The sequence below is a fragment of the Coloeus monedula genome, assembly GCF_965178545.1.
Source record: "Coloeus monedula genome assembly, chromosome: 1".
NCBI lineage: Eukaryota > Metazoa > Chordata > Aves > Passeriformes > Corvidae > Coloeus > Coloeus monedula.
In genome coordinates, this window is record NC_138781.1 from 96833110 (window position 1) to 96859866 (window position 26757).

The window sequence follows — 26757 nt, forward strand, 5'->3', positions numbered from 1 at the left end:
CCAGGACAATTTTTATTTTTTAATGTGTAAAAGCCTTCAGAATCTGTCACTTGATCACTTGTTTATATTCTTTTAAATGAGAAGGAGACTAAATGTTAAACACACATGCTGAAAAACATTAGCATGGTGAATGACACTTAAGAAATGTGTGTGAAATTTCTGAAATCCATGAGAACATAAAAAGCACTAGGCTGTACTCTGTACAAGACAAAGAGGAGGAACCTGGCAATGAAAGTGAAGACACAAGGAGAGTAGGCTGAGCTTCTAAATTCAACATTACATGAAGGTCCAGATGAGACGGGGTAAAAAAACCTACAGATTCTTGAGCAATACAATACTTCAATAGTTTGAACAAATTATGAGAAAAACTCTTAAGTATAGACATCTTCATTATAAATCCATGCATCTAAATGTAAATGCATCATATATATCTTTCTAACTCAAAAAAAAACACGTTTGTTCTTCCAGACAGCCAGCCACCCTTTACCTTTGGACGTATGTGTACATAGGTCAGGTCTACAATTCTCAACGGTGGGAGAATAAACAGTTTAAGGTCACATTCACTTCCAAACAGCATTCAGTTTAGGAAACTGTTTAATTGTTTACCATGTCTGACCATGTGCACAGCTATATTTTTGAAATTTTACCTTTGGCATATCCCTTTTCCTTTAAAAAATTCTTCAGAGGGACTGAATATGAACATTTAGTTACCTTTTCTCAGATTTACTCTTGGCATGCTTACATGTGAAAACTAGGATCTCAGTAGTTCCTTGGCATACATACACGTCAGAGCAGGAGTTCCAGGCATTTTAACTGCTAACTAATATTGTTTTCAAATCTCCTCTCTAATCTGCACATTCATAAAGTTCATTGAAACAAAACCTCTGCAGAGTTTGTAATCACACACAATACAGCTAAAAATATATGAGTTGGCTTCCAAATGAACGTGAGCTCACAATTTAAATCCATGCTTTTACATCCTTTTATTCAGATTCTTCTCACCTTTTTAAAAACAAAGAAAGAAACAAAAATCCAAAAGCTTTTACAGTACCTGTTCTCATGCGTTCAGACAAACTTCCAAGACTGGCAAACTTCTCTTTGTAAATAGCTTTGTAGCCTCCAATGAAGGACAGGTAAGATTTTGGTGTCACAAATGTTCGTCTCCTATATCGTTCAAAGTATTCAACACATTTTTCAGCTACAATATCTTGAATTGTTCCCATGGTGTTAACAACACTCTGTTTCACTTCATCTGTACACTCAATATGGTAGGAAGCTAAAAAATGCTGTGCAACTGCTACAAGAGCATCTTTAGGCCAACACTGAAACCAGTCCATGGTACAGCCTGAAATCAGACCTGGAAATTTGAGTGCACGAGTTCTGAATTTTTCCCCAACAGGAGAAAAACAAAGAACCACATGCAGGTTATTCCGAACTCGAGCAAGAAAGTAATTATAAAGATTTTCACTAGTGGGAGTAAGCCTTGGGTACTCCTTCTTCATTGCTGGAATCAGGTCCTGTGTGATTTCACCTACTTCATCTCGTGCAAAAAGATTTGAGACTTCGCCTGAAGTCAAAACAGTGTTCATGTACTCAAGAAAAGATTCATCTCTGACTTCATTGTCCGTGAATATAAAGACAACACCCTTTCCTTTTTGCCCAGCAGTGCGGTACAATGTTTTCAGATCATCCAAAAGGTTGTTGCTGGCATATGTTCTGGAATAGAGAAGGGTTAAAGAAAGAGAGAACAAAAATTACAGACCATCTTAGGAGGTATGTATCATCTGGATCAGCTTCCTTAAGGCAAGGAAAAAAATCTAGATAAGAACTTAATACCATAGCTCCTGGTTACATTTTTTTAGAGTTTTTCCTTAAACATTTTCCCAAAGTGAATGATCAGTAACATAAATCATGTGAAATGAGGTGAAGTCAAAAAAAATAATGTGCTGGAAAAAAGTATGGTAAGAGCAATACTGTATCTAATTATGATACTGTTTTGTATCCCCATGGTTTGCAGACGTAAATTCTTTGTTAGATATGTAGGTTAATACAGCTGGATTAAGTTGTCAAGTAGGTTATGATACCTGTAACCATTACATAAATACAGCTGGATTATCTTCTGAAGGTATTGAGAGCTGGTTAAAGGAAATCATTATGAAACAAGAGAGAATGAAACTGAGGGGCTTATTGTGTTATATGGTTTAACTAAAATCAAGCCCCAGAAATTATGTTTGAACATTATCACTTCAGCTGATTCTGCAGCTCTTCTGCACATGGAGACCATGACTGGTTCTGTTGTTATGTGTCTTGTGGCTGGTGCACACAAGTAAGATGCAGATGAAGTCCACACAAATTCAACTACAGATTTCAGATTGTGCAATATAAAGTGATGTAAACCAGGGTTAATAAAATGGCAGATTTTGTCCTTAGCCAATTAAAGATGAAATTAAGAACCTCTTTTCTTTATAACCAGTCTCTTATTTCCAATAATCTTTTCAAAGTCATAAGTAATTTGTGCAATACACACACAACCCATTCTACACGTATTAAATATGCCACACAGGAAGTGCCACAGTTCTCTTCTCCCTCCATCTTATTTCTGCTCTATAAATACCCATAGAGCAAGCACTGCAGAGCTTGTAAAACAATCCAACTCTTCAGTTTGCATGTGTCAGCTACAGTTATTACAGTGATTTCTGCTATTCTGATAGGAATATAAGAAATTCTCTACTGTCAGAATTGCAGTCTATCTAGTTCAATAACCTAACAACAGCAATGGGAAATGATACTTAGAGACAAAACATGAGCCAGCATCCACTCTTCACTGCTAATTTCATTCTTCCCCCCTCCATATTCATTGCCATTATTAATAGTTGCCTTAATAATCTTGGAAATCTAGGGATTCTGTTCTATCGCTTTGGTTTTTTTCTTCCCCTCCTTTTTTTTTGTTCTCACTGTTCCTTCCTTCTGCTTCTGGGACAGAGGAAGAGATTGTGATATATCTTTCTTTATCTTTCCTTTCATCAGAAGCCTCATAACATTATTCATAGACCTGATATGTCTCTCTAAAGAATATTTCTCAGCATGTTAAACAGTTTGCAAAGGAGAATACACTCTGCCGGTCTTCATTGCTTACCCTTGTAAACTGTGTAAAAAGAGAAACAGAAGGAAGGCAGCAGCTACTCCCTTTCACTTCAAATTTCTATAAATTACAGAACTCCAGCACTACAAAATAGTAAGTCATTGACAGAAATTGTCATAATACAGTTTATTTACAAAAGGATCTATAGAAAAAGTTACCATTTCCCCTGGCCATCAGCGTTTGCCTACTATGCAGCATGCACCAGCAGATTACTCCCTGTTATTTTTAGTGCAAAATTCTATTTCAGTGTGATTTCACAGAGGTGCATTGCAGACTCAAATGCTGAAGAAAATACATATTTCTTGTCAATAGCATAAAGGCAACGAAACAAAGACCCAGGATCTGTCACCTATAGATGTACATTTGGACAGTTACTTTTGACCAGAAATGTAGTTTACAATGAGGGATAAAAAGGCTGAGAGGTTTGCATTTCTTTAAGATGATTGTGAGGAGTTCATTTGTATGGCAAATTAAGGAGCAAATGTCCAGGTACACTGCATTGTGTTACCTTGTTAAAGTAATCTGAAAGCTCTCGTATCCAGCAATGTATGATGCTAGTCTGGTCAGACTCTGCTTTCCAGATCCACCCACACCCACCAACAATGCATTTCCTTGTGGAGTACGAATAATCCGTGATATTTTAATCAAATGGATAATTGCATCCTGTGTATTGAGAGAAAAGGGGATGAAGAGATGCAAAAATAATGCATTGTATAATCAACTAGAAGCGTGTCACCAACCAACTGCTTCTCAACAGCTGGATGGCTTCTCTGGAGCCTATGCCAAAGACTCAGTCCTGTAGTAATCAAAATCAACAGGAGATTCCCCCCTAAATTCTGTGGGCAGCAGGGCTAGCCCAAGAGAAATGTCATTGTATCAATCTTGTATGAAGCAATGTCATATGCACAGCTTGTCATCAGCAGAGCTGAGGGCATGCTCCTTAAGGGACAGAAGGTAAAGCAGAAAGGACTCCCCCAGACTTTTTAGCTGACCTATTTACAAGCTCTCTAAATAGACTGACAAAAGTAAAATACAGGTGCAATATAGGCATTTCTTATTCTACTGCTGTAGTCATCCTAGGGTGAGAATTAATCTGAAACACCCTAAAATTCTATCAAACCACCCAGTCTAAAGCTGAGGAGAGCATTGTGCATCAAGACCTTCAAGAAGGAGGTAACTTTCAGGAAAGGCAAGATGACATTCACAGTGTGTACTGTATAAACAACCTAGTTGTTCTGAGCTATCTCCAAAATAATGTGATAGAAACATACAAGATGTATCAGTAAGTGCAGAAGACCAGGCACTTTCTGTATTAATACAATTACAAGCAGTAATACCTTGAAAAATACTAAATCCATCTTTGATCCTCTGACAGTTTCATTGTACTGTTGCATGAACATCCGTAATCTTTCAGCCAAGTAATCCAAAGATGGGATAGGCTCATAAATTTTCGGAGCCTTCAACTCTGCATCATCAGGTTCATCTCCAGCAGTCTCTGGGACATCACGCAAGAAATCCACAAAGTATAATTCTGTCGATTTATCTTCAAGTAGATTTTGACCGTGTTCTTCAGAAACAATCTACAGCAATACATGAAGGATTGCTTTAGTAATGAACTATGTCCTTGGCCTCTTTCTGTGGCAAATACTAAAATACTGTTTGCTTACCTTCCTCATCAAATCTTCAAACCAGTCCTTATCACTTTTGCTGATGAACCTGTCTGCAATAACACGTCTGCATTCATGTTGGAACAAGGCTACCAAAACACTGATGCTCTGGCAGACGTCAGGAGTAACTGTAAGTATTCCTTGCCAAATACGACTGAGGTCTCGTAAATTGAAGATGTAATGAAATTTAGCTGGAGTTGGTAACATCTACAAAATAATGTCGTGAACTATATTCAAATAACTGCTAAATAAAAATATTTTCTACTTATTGTTAAGTGAATGTGGACATTTTCACAAACTTCAGTCTTGTATTAAAGCAGAAATACATGCTTGGCATTTAAGAGGCATTAAGGTAAAATGAAGAAATGACACTAGCAACAGCTAGCTCTTTAATTTCACATAGATTTCATTTGAGTTTCTTTGAATGTTTCAAATCCCAGGAACATGCATTGAAGCCAAGACAGGTTAGTTAATGACGACACTGATGACCACAGTAAAAATGTCAACATTGTTTAACCTGTGGTGTTGCTCCTGCCCTTTCTTCCAGATCATTTCCGTTACTCTTCATCCTTTCCAAGAATATTGGAGGAAAAGTTCATGAGGGAAAGGGAAAGGGAAAGGGAAAGGGAAAGGGAAAGGGAAAGGGAAAGGGAAAGGGAAAGGGAAAGGGAAAGGAGGCGAGGCGAGGCAAGGAGAGGCAAGGAGAGGCAAGGAAAGGCAAGGAGAGGCAAGGAAAGGCAAGGAAAGGCAAGGGAAAAGGGAAAAAAAAGAGCAAACAATATTTGAGAAAATATTTACAACCTAGCAAAAGCTACTTTTCCTCTAGGAAAGGAAGTTAATTAGTGGTAATAAGCATCAATTCTGTTGAATATATTGGTCAATATTGACTAGACAGTAGTTTTGCTAGAAGTCTCTCTAGTTCTGTGTGCAAAGTAAGTTTAGGTCTACAGTTAGTTGTTTGTGAAATTCTGACCAACTTTTATTGGACTAGAAAATACCATTTAACAAATCCCTCTCCTTCCACTACTGTCCTCCACTTTTCTCAGAAGAAGAACAAATTCGACACACATTTCTATGCTGTAGTTTTGTTTTTTCAAATTGCATTCTATACCTAATATTTTTTGTCTTTTTCAAAGCAAAATTTGCCCAGGAATTGCAGTCAAATGTTTTTAACAGTCTGTTTGAAATGGAAAATGTAAATATTTACAAATTGCTAAATACCAGATTTTATTTGTTTTGAACTGATTCCCTGTCTGCCAGATTTTTCTTCTTTCCTTTAATTCAGATCTTTAAAGTTTCTCACGATCCCAAACAGCTCTACAGAAGATTCCTATCTAATTTTTAATTTCTGGTTTCTTGTGCTCTCAGCATTTTCTCAACTGGGAGATGTCTCAATCTTCCTATCAGCTATGCTTACTATATCATATGTATATTATGTGATACTTGTATCAGCTACAGAAGACACTACATGTGATTAGGATTTTTGTCAGCTAACTTGAGAGCAACCAATTCAGAACAGAGGCATCAGCCAGCAATTACACACATAGGTCACAGATTCACAGTATGAACTACAAACACACACGACAGTACAAAAGGCCTGAGTCAGATGCTTCAAAGGCTTAATAGATGTCATTTTACCTTTGCTTTTGTCATTTGCCAAACCTTTCGACTTGTAGATACTAATGCTGAAGCCAGTTTACATATTTCTGCGGGGAAATGTCGTTGTTCACAGAAATAGCCTTCAGCTATTGTTTGAAATATCTTATCAATAGAGGAATTAGAAGGCAATGTGCAGTTGAAGATGGTGAACTGGCGTTTCAGGCGCTGTGGGATGTCATTCCGACCTCCCCCAGGGTGAATCATAGCAGCTACAAACTGGATGTCAACTACATTTGTGAATTCCCCTGGCTTCTCCAAACTGTAGAAACCTTTCTGTTCCATCAGCTGTCTTACAATCTCATTGGTGATCTAAATATTGCCAAAACAAAAAAAAAAAAAAAAAAAAAAAGAGGGTTTAGGTGTTTCAGGGTTGTCTACATGCAACATGGCAACCAAGCACTCAGATGCAGTGCACTGGCTTTATGTAAGCTTCATGTGCTAAGTAGTTGTGGACAGGGAGTCAGACATTCAACTGGATTTGCATAATTTCAATTTAAGAAAAACCAGCACTTTAAATTTTCAATCCTGGCTATAGCTTCAGACTGACACAGACAGATAGTGACAAAGAGTGGTTAATTTAGCACAAAGTGTAGTCACATGTCCACCTGTACACAGGCAGTGAGAGAACACAATTACAGAGCCATACCAAAAGCAGAAAATTTGCTTTTTCTCAGCAGATTTTTTTTTTTAAAGTCAGATTTTCAGGGTATTGGTCTATAAGTATTCTTTTATCAATACCTCAAGACAGCTTGCTAGTCTTTAATGTCAACTGTGATCATAGAATTGTTTAGGTTGGAAAAGACCTTTTTGATCGAGTCCAACCATTGAACCAGTACTGCCAAATCCACCACTAAGCCATGTTCCCAGGTGACACATCTAGACCTCCCTTAAATACCTCCATGGATGGTGACTCCACCACTTCCCTGGGCAATCTGTTTCAGGGGTCAACAACCCTTTTGGTGAAGAAATTTTTCTCTGATATCCAATCTAAACCTCCCCTGGTGCAACTTGAAGCCATTTCCCCTTGTCCTGTCAACACCAACCTCACTACAATCTCCTTTCAGGTAGATGAAAAGAGCAACAAGATCTCCCCCAAAGTTTCTTTAGTCAAGGCTCAACAACCCCAGTTTCCTCAGCCACTTCTCATAAGTTTTGTTCTTTAGACTCACCACCAGCTTAGATTTCGCATGATAGTTACTGCAATTTAAAGTCCAGAGCAGATCAAAGAAAAATCTCTGAGTGTTTCTTGGATTTGCATAATTCCTTTCCCAAACTGGTTCTCAGGACTGCTAGTTTGGAAATCCTACCAGCTTTGTATGCAACCAAACCAAAAGGCTTAAATACTACAGTGATTGCACCAAGTGGCTTGACACCATCCTTGATCTTTTGGGACTGACAGCTTGTTAGTCATCTCAAAAACTGGCTTGGGGAAATTGGTTTTAGTAAATGTATTTGTTCTAATCCATATTAAGATATCTTTTTTCTAACCTGTCCCATTTTTTCAACCCATAGATCAGTATCAGCAACAATGGTAAGACCACCAACTCCCAAAAGTCAATATTTTCCTTTTACCTGATCACCCCATTCATTAATCAGAGGCATGTTGATGTCATCAATAAAGACAGTCATTTTCTTCCCTGCTGGTGGACCGTGTGTAGTGCCCATTCTTTTGCCTATGCAGCTTTCTATGCTCCTTTGGAACATATGTGGCAGAGTTGCAGAAGAAAAGTTTAGGTATTTGGTCAAGTGAACATCAGGATCATACTTGCTTGTGTAATTCTGCAAGATAAACTACTTTTAAGTCAAGTGCACCAGTAACTCCAGGTGAATTCAGACAAAAGGAGATGCAGATGTTCAGCAGCCCTGCAAAAATCTCAGTCCTGCTATTAACTTCAAAATCTCCAAACACAGTTTATTTAAGATAAATGCACCATCTACAACTTGAAATTCAAACAAACTGTCAGTTAATGCTTTGCATTAATTTTTTAAGTATTAAAATTTATAAACTCTTAACAGACTTCACTAAGTATTACAAGTAGATGTGTGCCAACTCAAGATGCAAATAAACTTTGCATTAGCAATTGTCAGGGTTTTTCTAAATTTAAGCTGTTAGTGATGATCTATTACAGCAGACAGCAAAGAACAAGAGAAAAACCAAATCCATTTTCAAGTTTACACTACGACATCAAAACTCTTAAAACAAAAGCAGTGCAAAGGAATGGCAGTGTAAAATTAAACCCAGCTACATCACACTTACTGATCGCTATCTTCTCTTAATGAAGAAAGAAATCCTTGAATTTTATGAATGTGTACAATTCCCACAGCTGCTGAGGATGCCCCAAAACAACAAAGTTCCACTTTTCATATTTAGAGAGGTTTTATAATAAAAATATGTAACCCTGGAGTCACACCGAGGGATAAATATATAGCATAGGAAATATTTTGTTTAGGAAAAGTTCTGGAGCTTAGAAATAGTACTAAAAGTTCCATATTTCCAACATAATTTCTTTTTAAAGATTCCATTCTTCTGCAATGATGATGAAGTTGAATATAATTTAAATTCCTATCCATAAAAGAGGGTTGACTACAAATGTTCCCATTTTGGCACCTCAGAAAAAGAAATCTGTATCATTGTTGACGAAGTGCTCTAAGAACAACTCCAGTGAGACATACACTTAGTGTGACAACATAAAGGAAGACACAGCTAGATCCCCTCAAAATATTTTGATGAATATTGTCAATTTTGTTGATACAGTGACAGCAGCTCGAGAAAAGGTGCCCTTCGGAAATAGGGTTTTTTTCAGACCTGACATAAATGACAACCTACATGTGCACTGTATATGCAACAGTCCTGTCTTTGGCGTGTACTCCTGACAGCTGAGGGGTTGGTGCAGGTCAGTGCTCAGATCTCTCCTCAGGGCTCCAACAGTTTACAAATTGCAAAGCTCATGTGCCAAGTGCAGGTGCCCAGGTGCTGCCAGCGGGGCTATGGGGCAGCCTCTTGGAAGAAAAGGACGGGGCTTCCCTATGCCAGACACAGCTGGTTCCAGCCACCTCCAGCAGACCCACTGGAGACACTCAGCCTGTGTCAGGAAGGGCAAAATGCTGCCTGGCAGTTGAGAGAGAAGTGCAAAAAAATGTGAGAAAATCAGGCCTGCAGACACCAAAGCAAGAGCAGAAAGAAGAGCAGGAGGTGCTCCAGCACAGATTCCCCTGCAGCCTGTGGTGCAGACCATGGTGAAGCAAGTTGTCCCCTGCATTCCATGGAGGTTCACAGTGGAACAGAGGTTAACCTGCAGCCCATGGAAGACCTCACACTGGAGCAGCTGGATGCCTAAAGGAGGCTGTGACCCCTTGGGAAGCCCACACTGGAGCTCCTGGCAGGACCTGCAGACCCCTGGAAAGAGAAGCCCACACTGGACCAGGTTTACTGGCAGGACTTGTGACCCCATGAAGGACCCACGCTGGAGCAGTTCATGAGGAGCTGCAGCTCTGGTAAGAACTGTATCCCATGTGGGAGGAGGGAGCAATGTGAGGAGGAAGGTAAGGCAGAGGGGAGCTGTTAGGTACTGACCACAGCACCCTTGTATCGTCCTGCTGCACTGCTGGCCAGGGAAGAGGTAGAGGAGTCAGAGATGAGGGACTGAAGGTGAGCCTGAGAAGAAGAGAGGTGTGAGAAGAGGGTATTTTCAGTATTCTGTTTGTTTTTCACCATCTAATTCTATTTTTAATTAGAAATAAATTTTTTAAGTGTCCCCCAAGTCAAATGTTTTTCCCATAGCAGTAATTGTGAGTTGAGATCTCCCTGTCTTTACCTCAACCCCTTTACTGTTGAGGAGGGGGAGGGAACCAGCAGCTGGGTGCGGGTCTTGCAGCTGGCCAAAGTCAACAAACTGCAACTACGAATTCTCAACCATTCAAAAAACACATTTGTGTTTTATTCATTATGGCACTTCAGAATGTTTACATGGTAACAGTAATATTGCACAGTACAGAAATGAGAACTATCTCCAAAAAAGAAAAGGGTCTTGGATAGGATTATTTTTGTTAATTAAACTGTCAGGGAATTTTCAACTGTCCTTTACCAGTTTAACATAACTTTTTAAAATTTTTTGCAATTCATGAATTAATAGTACAGAGATTAAAGGTCTTAGATTAACATTCCATTTTAAGTTCTTTATTTTGATTTATACTGATGGTTTACTCAGCACTGAGGATTATTCCGATTAATTCAGATTACTACCTGAAGTGTTCTATATTAAGACTCTTTTACTTTTTCATGAAATGAACTGTTTATATCTGGAGATTTCTTTTCCACAAGGTGTAGTAAGGCAAAATTCTACAGAAGATGAAAGCAGAAGGGGAACAGTTGTGAAGGCAGTTAACACTCACTCCTAACCTTACACGAGATAAAATATCTGCTGGCATTATGCTCCCTTGTGTAAGGAACATACTCTGCTCTATAGCATAGACTCAGCATAAGCAACTCCCAAGAATCAGTTCCAATTATTTTTAGGGACAGGAATGGCAGCTGAAAGCTGGAGGTTGCCAGTATCTGGACAAAATCCAGCATGCGGAATATCAAGACCACCACCCAGACCCCGCCTCTTCACTCTGCAAAAATAGTTCTCCAGCTGGTGCCAGGAACAGAAGCTGACATTACACCGGCATGCCTGTTGGCATGGACAGCTATGCTGAAAAAAATAGTATTAATTGCTGCTGGCAGGGGTACAACTCACTCTCTGTCAGGGCTCAGAGAGAACATGGCCGGGGCTCACAAAATGGCTCCAGATTTTAAGAAAGCCAAAGGTTAATTTAGACCGGTGTTTTTCAGCTCTTTTCCATTTCAGGACCTCTGCAAATCCTCCAGTGGAGGTACAGATGCTTGTATAGCCAAGTCAGCTGTCCCAAGAGCAGATTAGTTTTATTTAGCTACCTCTCATTGATCAAAGAATCCACACGCTCCCCTGAAAAACACAGAAACCCTAATGAAAAACACTATGCTTCCACTTTTTTAAATAAGGGATGCTGAGTTTGGTAAGACACCTGGGTTTGTTCAGCCTTTTGATTACTGATTTTTCTATATTACGTTATTAAACCTGTCTTTGTTAATTTAATAGCAATCCTGTAGTTATTTTCTTCTAGAGAACAAATGTCATTTTCAGTGAAGAAATTGAGAGACAAGATAATAAAAAGTAAATTTACCCTCTGAAAACCACCCTGACTAAAGAAGGAAGCTCTTTTTTTCTCTTCATTTGGCTTTTAAAGAAAGGCTGTGCAATAAGGGTGTAAAAAGACCAGTTCACACATGCCACCACTGATAAAGCACAGGAAAATAAAAAAGCCTCCAAGGATCACCATCTTCTTAGCAAAATCTTCTGTTTGACTACTCAAAAGAAAAGAAAGCATACGAAAGAGCATTTATCATCTGACCTTGTGACCACAGTTAGCAAAGTTTAAAAGAAACCTTTATATAAAAGTTTATATAAAAGACTGGGGGGTTTTTGCTTGTGGTCCATGTGAGTACTGGCAACATGCCTCTGTAAGAATTCTAGTATGTACTCTGAAGAAAAACCAAACTATTCTCAACTTCCGCTTAATATTGGTGCCAATGTCAATTATTGCAATGTTATCATACTAATATATTATATATGTTTTTCCATTCCACCTACCTTAATCATAACAGTTTTTGCTGTTCCTTGTTCCCCAATTAGCAAAACAGCTTTTCCTTGCCTCATGATAGTGTGCATTAGAAAGTCTGTTCGGACACTGTCTACATTTGGAACTAGAATGGAAGTATATTCTGGGACTGAATCTTTAGGATAAATATATTCAGGGACCTGCATAAGAAAGACATGCAAAAAGTTTGAGAATTCCTACCTACCCACAGAATCACTTTGCATCAGAACACAAAATCAAATGTACCTCATAAAATTTACATCAGCAAAACTTTTCTTCCTGAAAGCCAAGTATCCTTTCATAATCAATCAGCATCTTGCCATGCTTTTCTAAATGGGTGGTAGACTAACAGGATATTTTCATTACTCCGGTACCTGATAAAAGCTTTTCCTTGCTGGAATTTCTTAAAGAGTAAGGTGATAGAGTAAGTAGACAGAGTTAAGATCACTTCTGTTTCACTTCCAAAGATATTTCAAATGCACGTTTCTATTCTTTGCTGAAGACATTTACGGGAAAAGAAAAATATCATTCAAAAAAAAGAAGCTCTGGAGAATTTGGTAGGGTTAATCTTCCTAACCAAATTATGTAGGGTTTGAAATAAAATGTCTCTTACCAAATACACTTTGTATACCCATTAAGAAAGCTTAGCACGTTGCAGTGTACGAACCTTCTTTGACCAGTGCTCCCACTGGCCACAGGCATTGATACCAAATTCAAATATGGTTTCCTCTCCATTCACAGCTGGAAGCTCTTTCACTGCAGAGTGCTTCCGTAGGAACAGCTCCATTTTCAGCTTGTCATCTGGCTCCAGAAGGGCTCCAGCTGACCACATCACAGCGAAAACAAACAAGCGAGCAATATGTTCCTCACTGAGCTGCTTCTCGTCTCGGCCAGGCAGCAAACCCTGCAAAGTGGATGCAATGCAGAACTACTGCCCTCCTACTAAAAATCACAGAATCTGAGAGAGAAAAATGGATACCATATCTACCTGTAGGAGGTCAATAGCTTGCTTGATGTACATACATTCTAAAATCGACATTTTTGGTGTCACAGCAGAGAAAACAAAATCCATCAAATCCTGGGAAGAAAAAAACATTATTTAAAGATTTCTTTACCAGTTTCAATGGTAAGATTTTTTCTTAGATGAGACCAATTCCTTATTTTCAAATATATTCTAAACTTTCCTTCAAAACAACATTTTTCCCCATTTCTGGGCTTATAAATATTCAGTCTTTGACCATGAATTTTTTCTAACAATAGCATATTAGGAAAATAACTTTGATGTACCAGAGTCAGCAGAGCTACTTGTATGAGCTCCATAGAGTAATTTCCTGAAGAGCAATTTGAAGACTGCTTTTCAGTTACTTCAAGGATCTGCCTGCCATTTGTGCTCTCCGCTGGAGATTTTAATCTACCACTGACATTTTTGTATAGGAAGATAAAAGCACTGATGATACATATATATACAATGCACAAGCTCACCACTATAAATTTCTATCTGTCTGATCTGTTCTGACTGCACCATACTGTACCACTCCCTCTTGAAACCAATATTCTCATTTTCCTGTAGAATCCTGGCAAGATCCAAAAATATTTTTTTAAATTTGTTTTAATGGAAGTTGGACTTTCCTCAGGTTTCTTCATAATGATGGCTACTGTGTCTGCCTCTGTCAAGTGTTTTGCGACATCTTGAGCAAAGTTTCAAATTGATGTAAAGTCCTCCCTGAGATTTGCAGTGCAAAGTTTTAAAATATCAATTGCTGTCCAATAGTGCGGACTGATGTAAATTATAACCTGCTTCTACCTTCATTCAACAATCTTTAATATAACTCTCTCCCTATGGGTTCCATTTGCCCTCATAATCTTTGGAAATCAACACTGGTTACTCATTCTGGGAAGAGAAAGTATAAGAGGGATACTATGGGACACAGTAATTTCAGAGGAATTCCATTCATAGATGTCATGTCTTGTCAGGGAGAAAGCTAAGACAATGGAGACATTCAATCACCCAAAGACATAAACAATTTACTTATATACTTCTAAAAAAATCACTGAGTTTTTTACCCACATGCTCACCAGCCTTGTTTCACTTTTCAGTTTAATTTTTGCCACTGAAGTTCTCCAAGTGCCCTATGCTGATATTTATTGTTACAGAGAATGAATCAATATTTTTACCCATCCACCTGAGTTCCATCCCACTAGAATACCAGGTAACGCACACAACAAAAATATATATTGTGATCAAAAAACTCACTTAGGCCTCTTAATCTGGAGTAGGCTCATGGATAAGTGGTCTAAGAAGACAGCCTGAGTGTGGGCATACACAGAATCATATAATGGGTAGGGTTGCAAGGAACATTAGAGGTCATCTAATTCCTTCACCCCACCATGGGCAGGGATGCCACCCACTCTATCAGGTTGCTTCTTTTGTAATTCCTTGCTGACAAGCAAAAGTGCTACCACCTCTGTGTGCTGTCATTTTGTAGCTTTCCTTCAAAAATGCCTGGTTTGCCCCCAGTGGGACATAGGGGGCTCAGCCAAGTAACTGAGGGGGTTGTGGGTGCCACAGCAGAGTGCCCACAAGCAGTGTGGGAAATTCAAATCTAAGACACTTAGAATCTGGGGCTAAGTCTCACTGAGATTCAGCTTCTTCATCTGTAAAATAGACTAGATGTCTCATAGGGCACTGTAAATTGTTTAATAATTGATTTGACACACACAGAATAAAGATATTTCATGCGTCAAAGTATTCTGTATTATCAAGAGCCCAATTTTCACCAGAAATAGTTTTATGGTACTTATGATTCCAGTGAGGTTTCTGAAGTTTATGAAGGGCTTTTTAATGTTTTCTTTTTCTTTGAGTTTATGAAAAAAAAATCAGTTCCATATATGCTAGTATTTTATTACTACTACAATTTTTAAAACAATGAAAAAAGGATGCAAGATTAACACAGAAATTTGCATGAATTATTTGGAGAGGGGGACTGGAAAAATGAGCTGGGTCATAACAAATATACATAAATTTTAAAGAATTTGGATGAGGAAATTGCTATCCCTTACAAGGAGACTGAAAAACGAAGTCAGAGGCTAAAAGCTCATATGAAAGGAAGACTCCTTTTGCGTAGGGTACAGTCACTATAGAACTCAGACTACAGAATACTCCTCAGGACAGGAAGCTCATAACATACTCAAAGGATTTAGACAAGCAAAAGAACAACTCAGTAATAGAAAGTTATTAACACTTGTAATATTAACTTTAACATAAAAATATTAAAGGTAAGAAACCCTTTGGATTATATATTCAGCTCTAAGCTCCAGGGGCAATGCCAGCCTTTACACAAATTGGATTAATGTGAGATTTAATGTGGAGGGAGAAAATTAGTCAAATCTAAAACTTAAGTTGCTACTAGATTTTTTCATTTAAACAATACATAGATGTGCTGAAACTTATGCTATTCACATAACATCCATCACTGGTTTGAGCTTCACACTTCACAGACAATCTCAATAACACCACTCAGGTAATTATTTTAGTAATTTCAGTTCTTTGAAACTGTCTCAGATAATTACTTCCATCAGCTAAGCAATTCTGTTTCTTACAGGTAGCAGCATCATTCACAGACCAGGAATTGGCAGCAGAGCTTCTAAATGTAAGAGAGTAGAGTCTTTTTATAGGGATGTGAGTTTATTTGAAATTACTGTGAAGCAGGAAATGTTGCTGAGAAGAAAGAATTGGGAAAGGAAGGGGGAAATTCCAGCCCCTCAATCACTGTTTAAAAAAAAAAAAAACCTGTGGAAATAGAAAGGACTCTAAAATAATCTTAAATCAAAATAAGGTTGGGTTTGGGACTTGGATTGGTTTTGGTTTGGGACTTTTTGTCTTTTGTACTTTGATTTTGATTTTTTTTAAATGTATAAAAAATGATGACTTACAGTGCCATATAATACAGATGAAATGAATGAATATATTCTTTCTGCTGATTCACAACTATTATTCTCTGATGTTTCCTCCTCCGTTACTGCTACCTGCTGCACCTTTGTTAACTTTGTTAATTACTTTATTATCTTCATACAACATGAAGACTTTCAGTGACAAATACTATTTTGATTAGCATAAATAATGAGTGTTTTGTAAGGAAATTGGAATTATTATAGCAGTTGTCTTACATCTATTTTAGTTGAGATTAGATTAATTTCAGAAAGTCTCTGTATGTCTACTTAAGACTGAGTCTCCTTGGTTACTATATTTCCATCTATAGTCTAATCATCATTTTCTTTGAAAAATCAGATCTTTCTAAGATGTTTATATCCATGCTTTTCTTAATACTAGCATTAACTTCATCAAAGTCTATATCTGGGGTTTGACTACCACTGTTGATGAAACTTATTTGAAAAATTTTCTTATTGAATTTTATCCTTTTTTTTTTAATGTGGGAGAAAATAATAACTATAAAAAGAGCCATGTGAACACAAAAGTAGTGTTACTCTCATCTGTAAAATCACTTTTATTGCCTCTATTATTTGAGAAGCAAAGACAGCACATTAAAAGTGAAAGAAAACTGCCAGCATGACAGCTTTCATTTACATTTTGATAGTTCTAAATGCAGCCTTCAGCACTGAACTAACTTCATATTTCACTGCATTTTCATTTCTTAATCTAATAAAATACATATTTTTCTGGACTTTATTGCTACTGCTTCAGGCTTGGGCATTTTAAATGTTGTTGTTATGTTTTCAGAGCAAGTTGTAGCATAAAATATAAATAAAATTGTGGCAAAGAAGGAGTGAATTGACCCACATATACATTACTTTGGAAGCATATTTTAAAACTCATTATCAGAATTGTTTTTCTTTCTGCTGCAGTAAATACCATGTCATATCATTATGTTTTGGAGGTAGAACAAAATGAATAGCTTGTTAAACATTGGTTTTAAAGTAAATGTGCACTGAAATGAAAAGTAGAAAGAAGACATTTGTTAACATTCCAGGCATTCTAAGCATATATCAATCAGTGCTTTTATCATGATCTATAAAAAGCTTTCTGAAATGTCACTCAAAGTTCATTAAAAACCGTGTTTTTAAAATGCAAGAGCAATGAAAAATATTACAAGAGAAACCACTGTGAAATCCAACACCAATTAAATGAGTAAACAGTAAAAAATTGGGCAGGACCAAGCTGATGGAAAACTAAGGTATGTTGGGAGTTGCATTTATTTCACAAATATTGAGGAAATCAGAAGATAACAACTCTGAAAGGTTGCAAAGGCATAATTATTTCTTTAAAAACATTCAAAAGCAGAAATTAATATTTCAATGTGATTGAAGTATATTACTGAGATTATGCTTTTATACCCAGTATCGAGTACAACCATCCATAATATTGCTGGAACCTTTCTAATGATTCAGTAAGGTAAGGCCAGACATAGGGGGAAAAACATTCAGGATTCCTGCTTTTGATTTACTGATTGAACACAATTTAGTCAGAAAATGTATCAAAGAGATGACGTTTCAAAAATTTCCATTGGAACAGAAACATGGATAATAAAATCAGAAGAGACAACTATAGCCAGAACTCCAGCATTATAGTCAGAGCTTCAGAGCAGCACAGAGCACAGAACTACTCTGGATTAATTTGAATTATAGAATGTCTTTTAAAAATAGCTAATGCACCAAATGCATTCCTGTTGCACAGAGTAAACCTAGCCTGATTCCTTTCTGAATTTACTTCTTTAAAACAAAAGAAGAAGTTTACCCACTTCCTTTGTGTATCCTAACAGGAATTAAAATTACAGTATTAAGATTACAAGTAAAGAAAGTATCTGTTTTGCCAACATGCAATATAAAATAATCACAGGTTTAACAATTCATTGCCAACTATCGTATGGAGGCAAAACCAAAACACTCAGATTATTCATCTGTTATAGTTTCAGTCATTTATTAATGATAGAGATAATTTTCTCTCTCTTTTTTTTAATCCTTCATCTTTAGTTTATTACATAAACAAAGAAATGTAAATAATTGAAAGAGCACTCAGGAAGCAGCAATGCTTCATTAAATAAAGAATAAAAAATGCAATTTGTTTCTGAAGTAGTTAATTAAGTACCTGAAATGCATCATTAAAGCAATTCCATAGAATGTCAGAGTACGTAACAGGTAGTGTCTGCAGCCAAGCCCTTAAAATAGGCTTCCAGTCTAACACTGAAGAACTCATGAAGACCATCCCGTTACGAGAAACTGTGGCAGGGGAAGCATTGTCAATGTTGTGAGGTTCAAAAATAATTTTGCAATTGGGGGACATCGGAATACGATCTCCATTGGCCAAAGTAAGGGTCTTATTATCATCCAGAACAGAGTTCAGATTTTCGATCCATATTGCATCAACTGGTCCATCCAAAACTATCCAGATATGCTCCCCCTAAAAAAAAGGATAGACATACACATTCAACTTTACTTACATTGACCAAAAATACACATTCATGTAATATCAGAAAATGTACTCTTAGATGTAAATAATGCCATAATTTGGTGCTCAGCAAAAAAGCAATCTAAAAATGCAATATTTATAATTTGCTCAGTGATTTTAATTCTTCCTTTGTCATCTTGTGTCACAACAAAAAGGATATTAAGAAACAGTGACAAAAATTAATTTGTGCTGTACTAACCAGAAAATTGTATCTTTCTTCTACAAAAGTACATCAGCCAACCCAGCATCCATCAAGATGGATGAAAATGTTTCCCACTAAATGCAGTCATAGATACAGGCATAAAGTCAGTCCTTGTGGGATGTTACCCAAGTGTTTCATGTAAGGCTTCCCATTTTCCAAGTCAGAACTGAGTGGCTGTTCAGAAGATGTGAGTGTAATTATGACTCCATGAAACATGATCTGCAAGTTTGATAAGAGAATTGGGAAATGCCTACATCGGTTTCTTACCAAAGCCTTACATTCCTATGTAACTAGTGAAATAGAGTGGCAATGAATTAAAACCAGACAGGAGAAAATTGACTTTCCTGTTCTCACATCAAAACATGAACACACTTTGCTTTTGTGTTTAAACTGCTTACAGAAGGAAGCAAACCCCTTAAAATATTTTCTAAATTAATTCTGGAACCTCAAATGCTTGGGAAGCCTAGTGCTGTCTGGGATATGCATGTAATTCTGACTCTTGTGCACATTGAGCTCATCAGACACAAAGTAAAATTAACACTGCATATTCCCATTTGATTTTATAGTGGACGACCTTTCAGATAAATGACAGATAATGACACTCATGGAAACACCTTATGGAAACAGCATTAAATGTCTATCATGATGCAACATCCATTACCTTCTTTGCTTTTAAAGTTTTTCTCCATAATGTAGAGAAAATACCATCTGTCCAGTCATTTGTAGCAACATCAAGGGTACCGAACATCTGGGAAGCTGTGATTGCCTTTGGGTTCATTCTCATCTCTTTATGAGGAGCACCACAATCTGTCATTGCTTTCATCAAAATATTAATGCATTTTGTCTTTCCTGCACCAGTTGGACCTAGAGTCATCATACCTTAAAACAATACAAATATGGTTTAAAATGAAATGTCAATGTGTTGTCCTACCATTTAATGGTTCGTTGCATCAATGATCCCTGTTTTATTTTTATCAAAAGCCAATACATAAGCATGTTTCTCACTCCACTTAATGTTGACTGAAACAGAATTTGAAACTATTATTAAAAGGCCTCTGTAAATGTCTCTCTAGTGTGATACGCAAGCCTATGTGGGTCTGTATCCTCCCTTGGGCAGTTATTTTCCTTTTTCTAATGGGAAAACACAACTGCCTCTTGATATTCTCATGCAATGACATTGACATGAATGGTGGCAAACAAACGCAGTAATTTCTAAATTTATCTAATGAGAATGAGAATTGTCCAATGATATACAAAATTGAGTGCATCTTTCCAATGCAAAAGTAACAAAAACATGTACCTGCATCCATCCATGCTGGCATTTTAACACCTCTTTCTTACATAAAACCATTTAAGAGCAACCACACTTAATTTCATCAGTGTATACACATTACCAAAGAAAAATAAATCATGTCTTCAATAATAAATTGAGCCTATGGTTGAACTTTTTTTGTTATGTTTTCTAAATCACCTAATAAATCTGTCCAAAATCAGATGGGACATTCAAATTGAGACTTCCAAAGTCATTTAAGGGACCTAGACAGCTCCTATTAGCCCTAAAGGCAACTGGATAACATAATCCTTAGTTGGCTTTGAAAACTTCTTCAACAAAGGTATGGAACAAGCACAAACCCAAATTACAAACCTAATCCAGTGCAATGCAGATTGTGTGATATTTTCTCTAAAACTAAAGGGAGCTGGACATTCCCCAAAACAATCTGAGGACTCAGAAAATCACTTACTCGTGCCATATGTTACATATGGGGAAATCTAATACAAGCTCTTCAATGTTAACCAAATGGCTTTTCAGCTGGTTTCAGTGGTATTTCAACCAAAATTGTTATGCCAAACAGATTTCAGGACCCATGCACTGAATCTCTATGCATGTATGTGTGTGTGTGTGTGTATGTGTGTAGAAGCACTTCATGTGCACATACTGCCTATTTCAACTAAGTAATAAATTTTACAGATTTTTCCTCATTATTTGAAATCCCATGGTGACCTCTCTGTAAATTCAAGTTCATGAGTAGGACAAATGGAAATCAGGAAAAGATAATCTTTTTCCCTCAATGCAGTAACTTCTGTCATAGAAAGGTCTGAGCATCCAACTGTTCGGACAATTGGAGCTGCATGATCTCCTGTAGGAGAATAGTAGGGATGTGTGGAGAGAAGAGGCATCTAAGAAGAATGCCACAGTGGATCATGAAGATTTCTGAGGAACAGTGAAGCTGTTGTGTAACACAAATCAAACAGCTTCTTTTAAAAAGAGACACATTTAATCATAACTGAAATAATCAAAACTTCCATGGTTCCTATATAGAAATAGTTGTTATGGTTTGATATGGAACACTGCATCCAGAGATCTGGATGCAAATTAGTAAGTCTGCACAGCACTAACCAGTTCTTCGGTCTGAATTACAAGTTTGAGGCATTAAGGACTCAGACTGTGGTATGTGAAGGAGTATTTCATTTATTTCATTAGTTTAAGCTGACTATTCTTTTTTTATGACATGAAAATAAGAAGGATGGTATCTTCATAAATCTTTGCTGCTTTAGTTACATTTCCTTTATATTTTCCCCTTATTTTACCAAAAAATCATTAGTTAGAGTTTAGGGGTATGGGGGACATTTCAAAGTGGGGGTATTTTTTTTCCACTGAGCTATGAATTGTAAACCTGGATTTACTACTGTCTTTGATACCTTTCCTAGGACAGGATAAACTTTACTCAATGGCCTTTTCTGCACTGTAAAAATGCATTTTCATATAATCAAAGGATGGTTGAAGCTGGAAGGGACCTCTGGAGTCCATCTTGTCTAACTCCCCTGATCCAGCAGGAAGAAAGCTTATTTCTCTTCAGTATAAATGGCAAGAATCGATCACAAAGAAAACACTTCGAATTATATCTCATACATAGTAGAATCTATCAAAGTAAAGGTTTGAGAGATTATTTTGTGTAATCTTCTCAACATTATAATCTCACAGTAACTTTATACTCGAGCTTCATGACTGAATCTGTCTGAGAGCAGCAGTTGTTTTCAGAACACTGAACAAAATTGCTGTTTCTGGATTTGAATGTATCTATTTTAACTTGTTCTATAGAAATTTCAATCACCAAAGGCCACACTCATACTCCCAATAAAAACGTAATACAACAAAGCGTTGCACACTAAAAAAAGGTCTTAACAGCTTCCTAAGCAAAATACCCACGTAGGCTCTAAAAATGGCATCTGTTCAGATTTTTAAAACAATTTTCATGAAATTAATCTGCATTCTAGTGGCAGATAATATAATATAGTCTCAAATACAATGCAGTCTCAAAGCCTCATCTAGCATGCTAACCATGTCGGACTCGTTGAGTTTCATACAGCTGAATAAGTTTAAGTATCCATGGTGGATGATTAATAAGCCCTGCTTCTTCTGTCTGTTTTTGGATGGCTGACTGTAGTTCAGGATACCCAGATTTATCCAGAGTAATTCCAGGGAACAGATCATTAATGAGACTCATAAATAAAGGTTCATCTTCATCCACCTGTCAAGGATAAAGTAAGGGGAAATACATTATTTATTCATCAAAATTATTATTATAGTTGTAAACAATCTTCAAGATAAGCTGTTTAAAAGATGGCAGTGAAAATCTTATCTCTTCCAAAGAAAATATTATAATTATCCATCAGTTTTATGAAGTGAATTTCATACAGTGAAATCACAAGTAGTAATTTCTAAATTAAATACTTTAGGCTGATAAAAACTCTAACAACTTAATACAGTTTTCTTCAGTGTATACATACACATTTCTTCATTTGCTACATAAGCCAGCAAGATTTATTCCAATCATACTTTGCCTTAGAACTTTTATGATTTTTTCCTTCTGTAAATCACTGAAGCATGGCTATAGGTTTGAACACATATACCGATGCACTGAATAGATTAACATTAGAAACAGAATAATTGGTTCCATCACCAAACTGGCTCCCAAGGTAAATACACAGAGTCTAGACATGCTATAACCTTTTAATTACAGCAATAGAAAGAAAGATGAATACTTCAAATATTATTATCTAAAGACATTAGACTATACAAGTAGGTGTTAGCTGCTTCCAATTACCTCACTTAATGCAATTCTTATGATGTTCCGAAAAGGCAACAGAGTCCCAAGAAATGTATAAATTGAAATTCTGGATTAAGAAGGATCTTTGATGACATTATTAAAAGTTAATACAATGTATTCTTTCTTTCTCTCCTTAGGGTAAAAAGAATTAAAAACAAGAGCCAATTAGAGGACCAGGTAGATCCCCTAGGATCTCATGGTATTTCCAAAGATTATTTCAGCTAAAGCTTATGATGTGTTTTCCTCTCCTTAAAAGACAAATTGCGCTCACACAGTAACTGTATTCTGATTCTCAACTCACTTATAAATCATACTAAAACCTGCAAAATAATGTATCCAACTGCTGACAAAAAATAGCTTTTCAAAGTGCACAATAAAGATCCTTAAAAATGCAAACAAAATACTCTGTTGGGTAAAGTCACCAGTGTTACAGTACCAGTTTGGAGAGGTTCATGTCCCGCAGAACTCTCATCACAACAGTTTTCTCTGGCTCTTGGGGATTAGATCTTTTCACTGCTCCAAGTGTTCTTAAAACAGACAGGATATTTCTGAGCCCAAAGTCATAATGAACCTTGAAATAAAGCATAAACAAAATTGGAACTATAAAGATCAAACTGATCAAAACAAAATTCAAGAGAGGGCTGAAAATTAAATTCACTAAATAAATAAATGTTATTGAACTTCTAAATATGATTAAATTCACAGCTCTTTGTCTTTTCAAATAGATTTCCAGTTTTGTTGTTATCAAATCCTGAAGATATTTTCTAGTGTTGTATGTCCATACCAGAAAGTGTACTTTCTGGTGGTACAAAGCCCACCCCTATTTCCCAGGCTGACAAATAAATATAATGACCCTATAAATCCCAGAATTTTCAGTAAGAAATAACTTATTGATTAGGTTTGCAGATCATACCAAACTGGTGAACTAGATCACATCTAAAGTTCAAAATTACCAAGAGAAATTCAACACATTATCTATGTGTCATGCAATTAACTAAAGGCAAGTGCAAAATACTACAGATGGTAACAACCAACTGCACAAATACAGAGTAACAACTCTCCTTCACTGAGTTGAGAAACAAGTCAGGTGCAGAAAGCTTTGTGGAAAAATATCTGACATTGCATTGAGGTCACAAGCTGCCCAATGACTTATCTGCAATTTTAGTGGGCAATAAAAATACAAGTATCCTTTTTAGGACAATTGAAAATATATTTCCATTGTAGCTGGCATTTCTATACTGCCCAAAGGCTGGATTCTACATTTGAAGATGAACCCTACGGAAGAGAAATCTGAAAAGAAAAAAATGTTATCAGTTGACTAGAAAACATGCTATATCTGGAAAAAGTAATACAAAATCTACTGTAGAAGTAGGAAGAGCAAATATGCAGGATGAGTGATGGTAAAAGTCTTCCACGTGCAAAAGAGACCTGCAAAGAGGAAGACAGGAGGAATAAGGGAAAGAAGTAATGCGCTTAACTACAGCAAGGGGGATTCGAGCGAACTTTTGGAGAAAATATTGTGACCAGAACAAAAATGAAACTTTGGATCAGGTTGCCTGGGAAACTGCAACCAATCCATCAATAGAAAATGGTAAGAACAGTGACAAACATTTATAGCAAATTATTTAATTAAGAATTATTTTTCCTCCAGAAAGGTAACTGGATGATTCCTCAAGGCTCTGCCCTGCCTCATTTTCTATTATTTAATCAGGTGCCAAGTTGTTACCAGTTGAAAAAGTTAGGTATGAATATGCAGCCGCATACTGCCAGGAAATCTTATTTGTAGATGGAAACAATAACACAGAAAGATTAACAACTTCATGTGACATTGATGAAGTCAGATGTCACCTGACTTCATCATTATTTGGTAAATGGCATGTCCTAGTGAGATGCCCAGAATCATGACAAGGACTGATACATTTCTTTTTCTCCATGCCAGATGACTATCATTGACATACTGGAATGAGTCCAGCAAATGATGACTACATGAAAGGAAAAGAGGCAATGGTCAAAATTTTCAAAGGGGGAAATTGCAACAGTTTGCGTAATGAAGAATTCTTCACAATAAGAGTGTCCTAACACAGAAAAGATACCCAGAGAGAATGAGTACCTCCATCCTCAGAGATATTCAAAACTCAGAAAGTGCCTTAGCAACCTGCACTAACGTGCTAAGCAGGAAGTTGGATAAGGTGACCTCTGGAGGTCCCTTCCAAGTTACACCAGCCGATGATTCTATAGAAGTGATGACTTTGTTAAATTTGAAGAAATACTTTCATACCTACTAGAAAATATAAAATAAACTTAAATGACTTTTAAAGTCATTCTGGTGCATTCCAATTGACATGCATGATGGGTGGTTCAAGGTGACAATCACTTATTTACCTTAATCTGTTTTCTAGTTTTACAATGGTTTTGCCTTTCAGGAATGGCACAGAACAGCTAGTGTTTACTGGCAAATGTGGATTATGAGTTATTTCTTTGCTACATCTTTTAACAGCAATCTTTAAAGATTGTGCTTGAGCAAAATGGACTGCAGTGGTATAGCTGGTGCTCTCGTAAGGAAGAATAAAAAATCTGAAAAAAAAGGTCTCAGTACTAGAAGCATAGTTTGTTCCATGGGGAAAAGAAAAAAGGAATATCAGTGGTTTTTTCCATATGAAAGCACCTTAAAGAGATGATTCCCAAAAAGGGTTTATCGCCTCACTTGCTTTCAAGCTTTGTTAGGTTTTTCTTTTCAGTTTCTGTTTTTACCTAAGCTGTGTGAGGCTTTGTGGAAGGAGGTACTGGGGAAGAAGTCCTGTAACAAAGCCAAATAATTCAGCTTTGGGGCCTCTGTCAGAATAACTCCTGCACAGGCTTGTGGACACCTCGAGCTTCCCACATTTGCTAAGGACTATTCTTTTACTTTACTGTTTATTGTTTTTCTTTACCGAAGGAGATGACAGTCACTCTGGGTGCCTTTGCCTACTTGTGAGTCAGAGTTCCTCTTTCTACAGAGTCTGCATTTGTGTGTATAAAATGTCTGGAGGTCTTCATGTATTTCTTCCGGCACATTCCTTTTATATCTTCTGCGGCATAAGTTCAGCTGGTGAATGCTTGTTTGTTTATTATTTTCTTCTGTTGATATATTGCATCTGCTGAAAACAGGCAGTGTTCTGCCATTTCCTATTGCACTGGCTCTTTATGTGACCCTGATCTTTCCAGTCAATTGCCTGGAAAACCCAGCATTACTTAACTTGGAATTCCAAATTTACCATCAAAAAATTAAATAAATAAGTTCCATTAGGAAAGAAAGATTAATATGAATTATAGAGTCACAGAATGGTTTGAGTTGGAAGTGACCTTAAAGATCATCTAGTTCCGACCCCCTGCCATGGGCAGGGACATGTTCCATTAGACTAGGTTACTTAGAGCTCCATCCAACCTGGCCTTGAACACTTCCAGAGATGGGGAGTCCAGAACCTCACCGAGCAACCTGTTCCAGTGTCTCACTACCATTACAGTCAAGAATTTCTTCCTAATGTCTAATCAAATATGCCTCTAAGACTGTCTGTACTTTATAGTTTTAGTTTTCTGACTACACAGAAGCAATTTATGTCCCACAGTACTCTTAGAAATATGTTCAGTTCATAAGACTCCTGTATCTAATCTGATTAACTCATTAGATCTCTCTCTATACAATTACATATTACACTGGGTGTATTCCCCAACCTACAACAAACTTGACAAGGAACTTTAGCAAGTGTTTCAAATTATTTCATTACTACTACAATAACAACACACATTCAAGTGAGGAAGTGGTGGACCCAACAGAGAAGCAGAAGATCCAGTCTGTG

General features: G+C 36.9%; 1 protein-coding gene across 1 annotated transcript in view; it reads right to left on the reverse strand.

Moving 5' to 3' along the window:
* LOC309572992 (dynein axonemal heavy chain 5-like) overlaps positions 1-26757 on the reverse strand; it is a gene marked incomplete at both ends in the record, with an annotated part of 150677 nt that overhangs the window by 63718 nt on the left and 60202 nt on the right. The window contains 13 exons of the mRNA XM_082281607.1: positions 1052-1716; positions 3651-3805; positions 4480-4722; positions 4810-5016; positions 6448-6777; positions 8041-8247; positions 12141-12308; positions 12815-13051; positions 13136-13225; positions 18251-18562; positions 19474-19691; positions 22153-22342; positions 23358-23492. Coding sequence (XP_082137733.1) covers positions 1052-1716; positions 3651-3805; positions 4480-4722; positions 4810-5016; positions 6448-6777; positions 8041-8247; positions 12141-12308; positions 12815-13051; positions 13136-13225; positions 18251-18562; positions 19474-19691; positions 22153-22342; positions 23358-23492 — 3157 coding nt within the window. The remainder of the gene's footprint in view (positions 1-1051; positions 1717-3650; positions 3806-4479; positions 4723-4809; positions 5017-6447; positions 6778-8040; positions 8248-12140; positions 12309-12814; positions 13052-13135; positions 13226-18250; positions 18563-19473; positions 19692-22152; positions 22343-23357; positions 23493-26757) is intronic.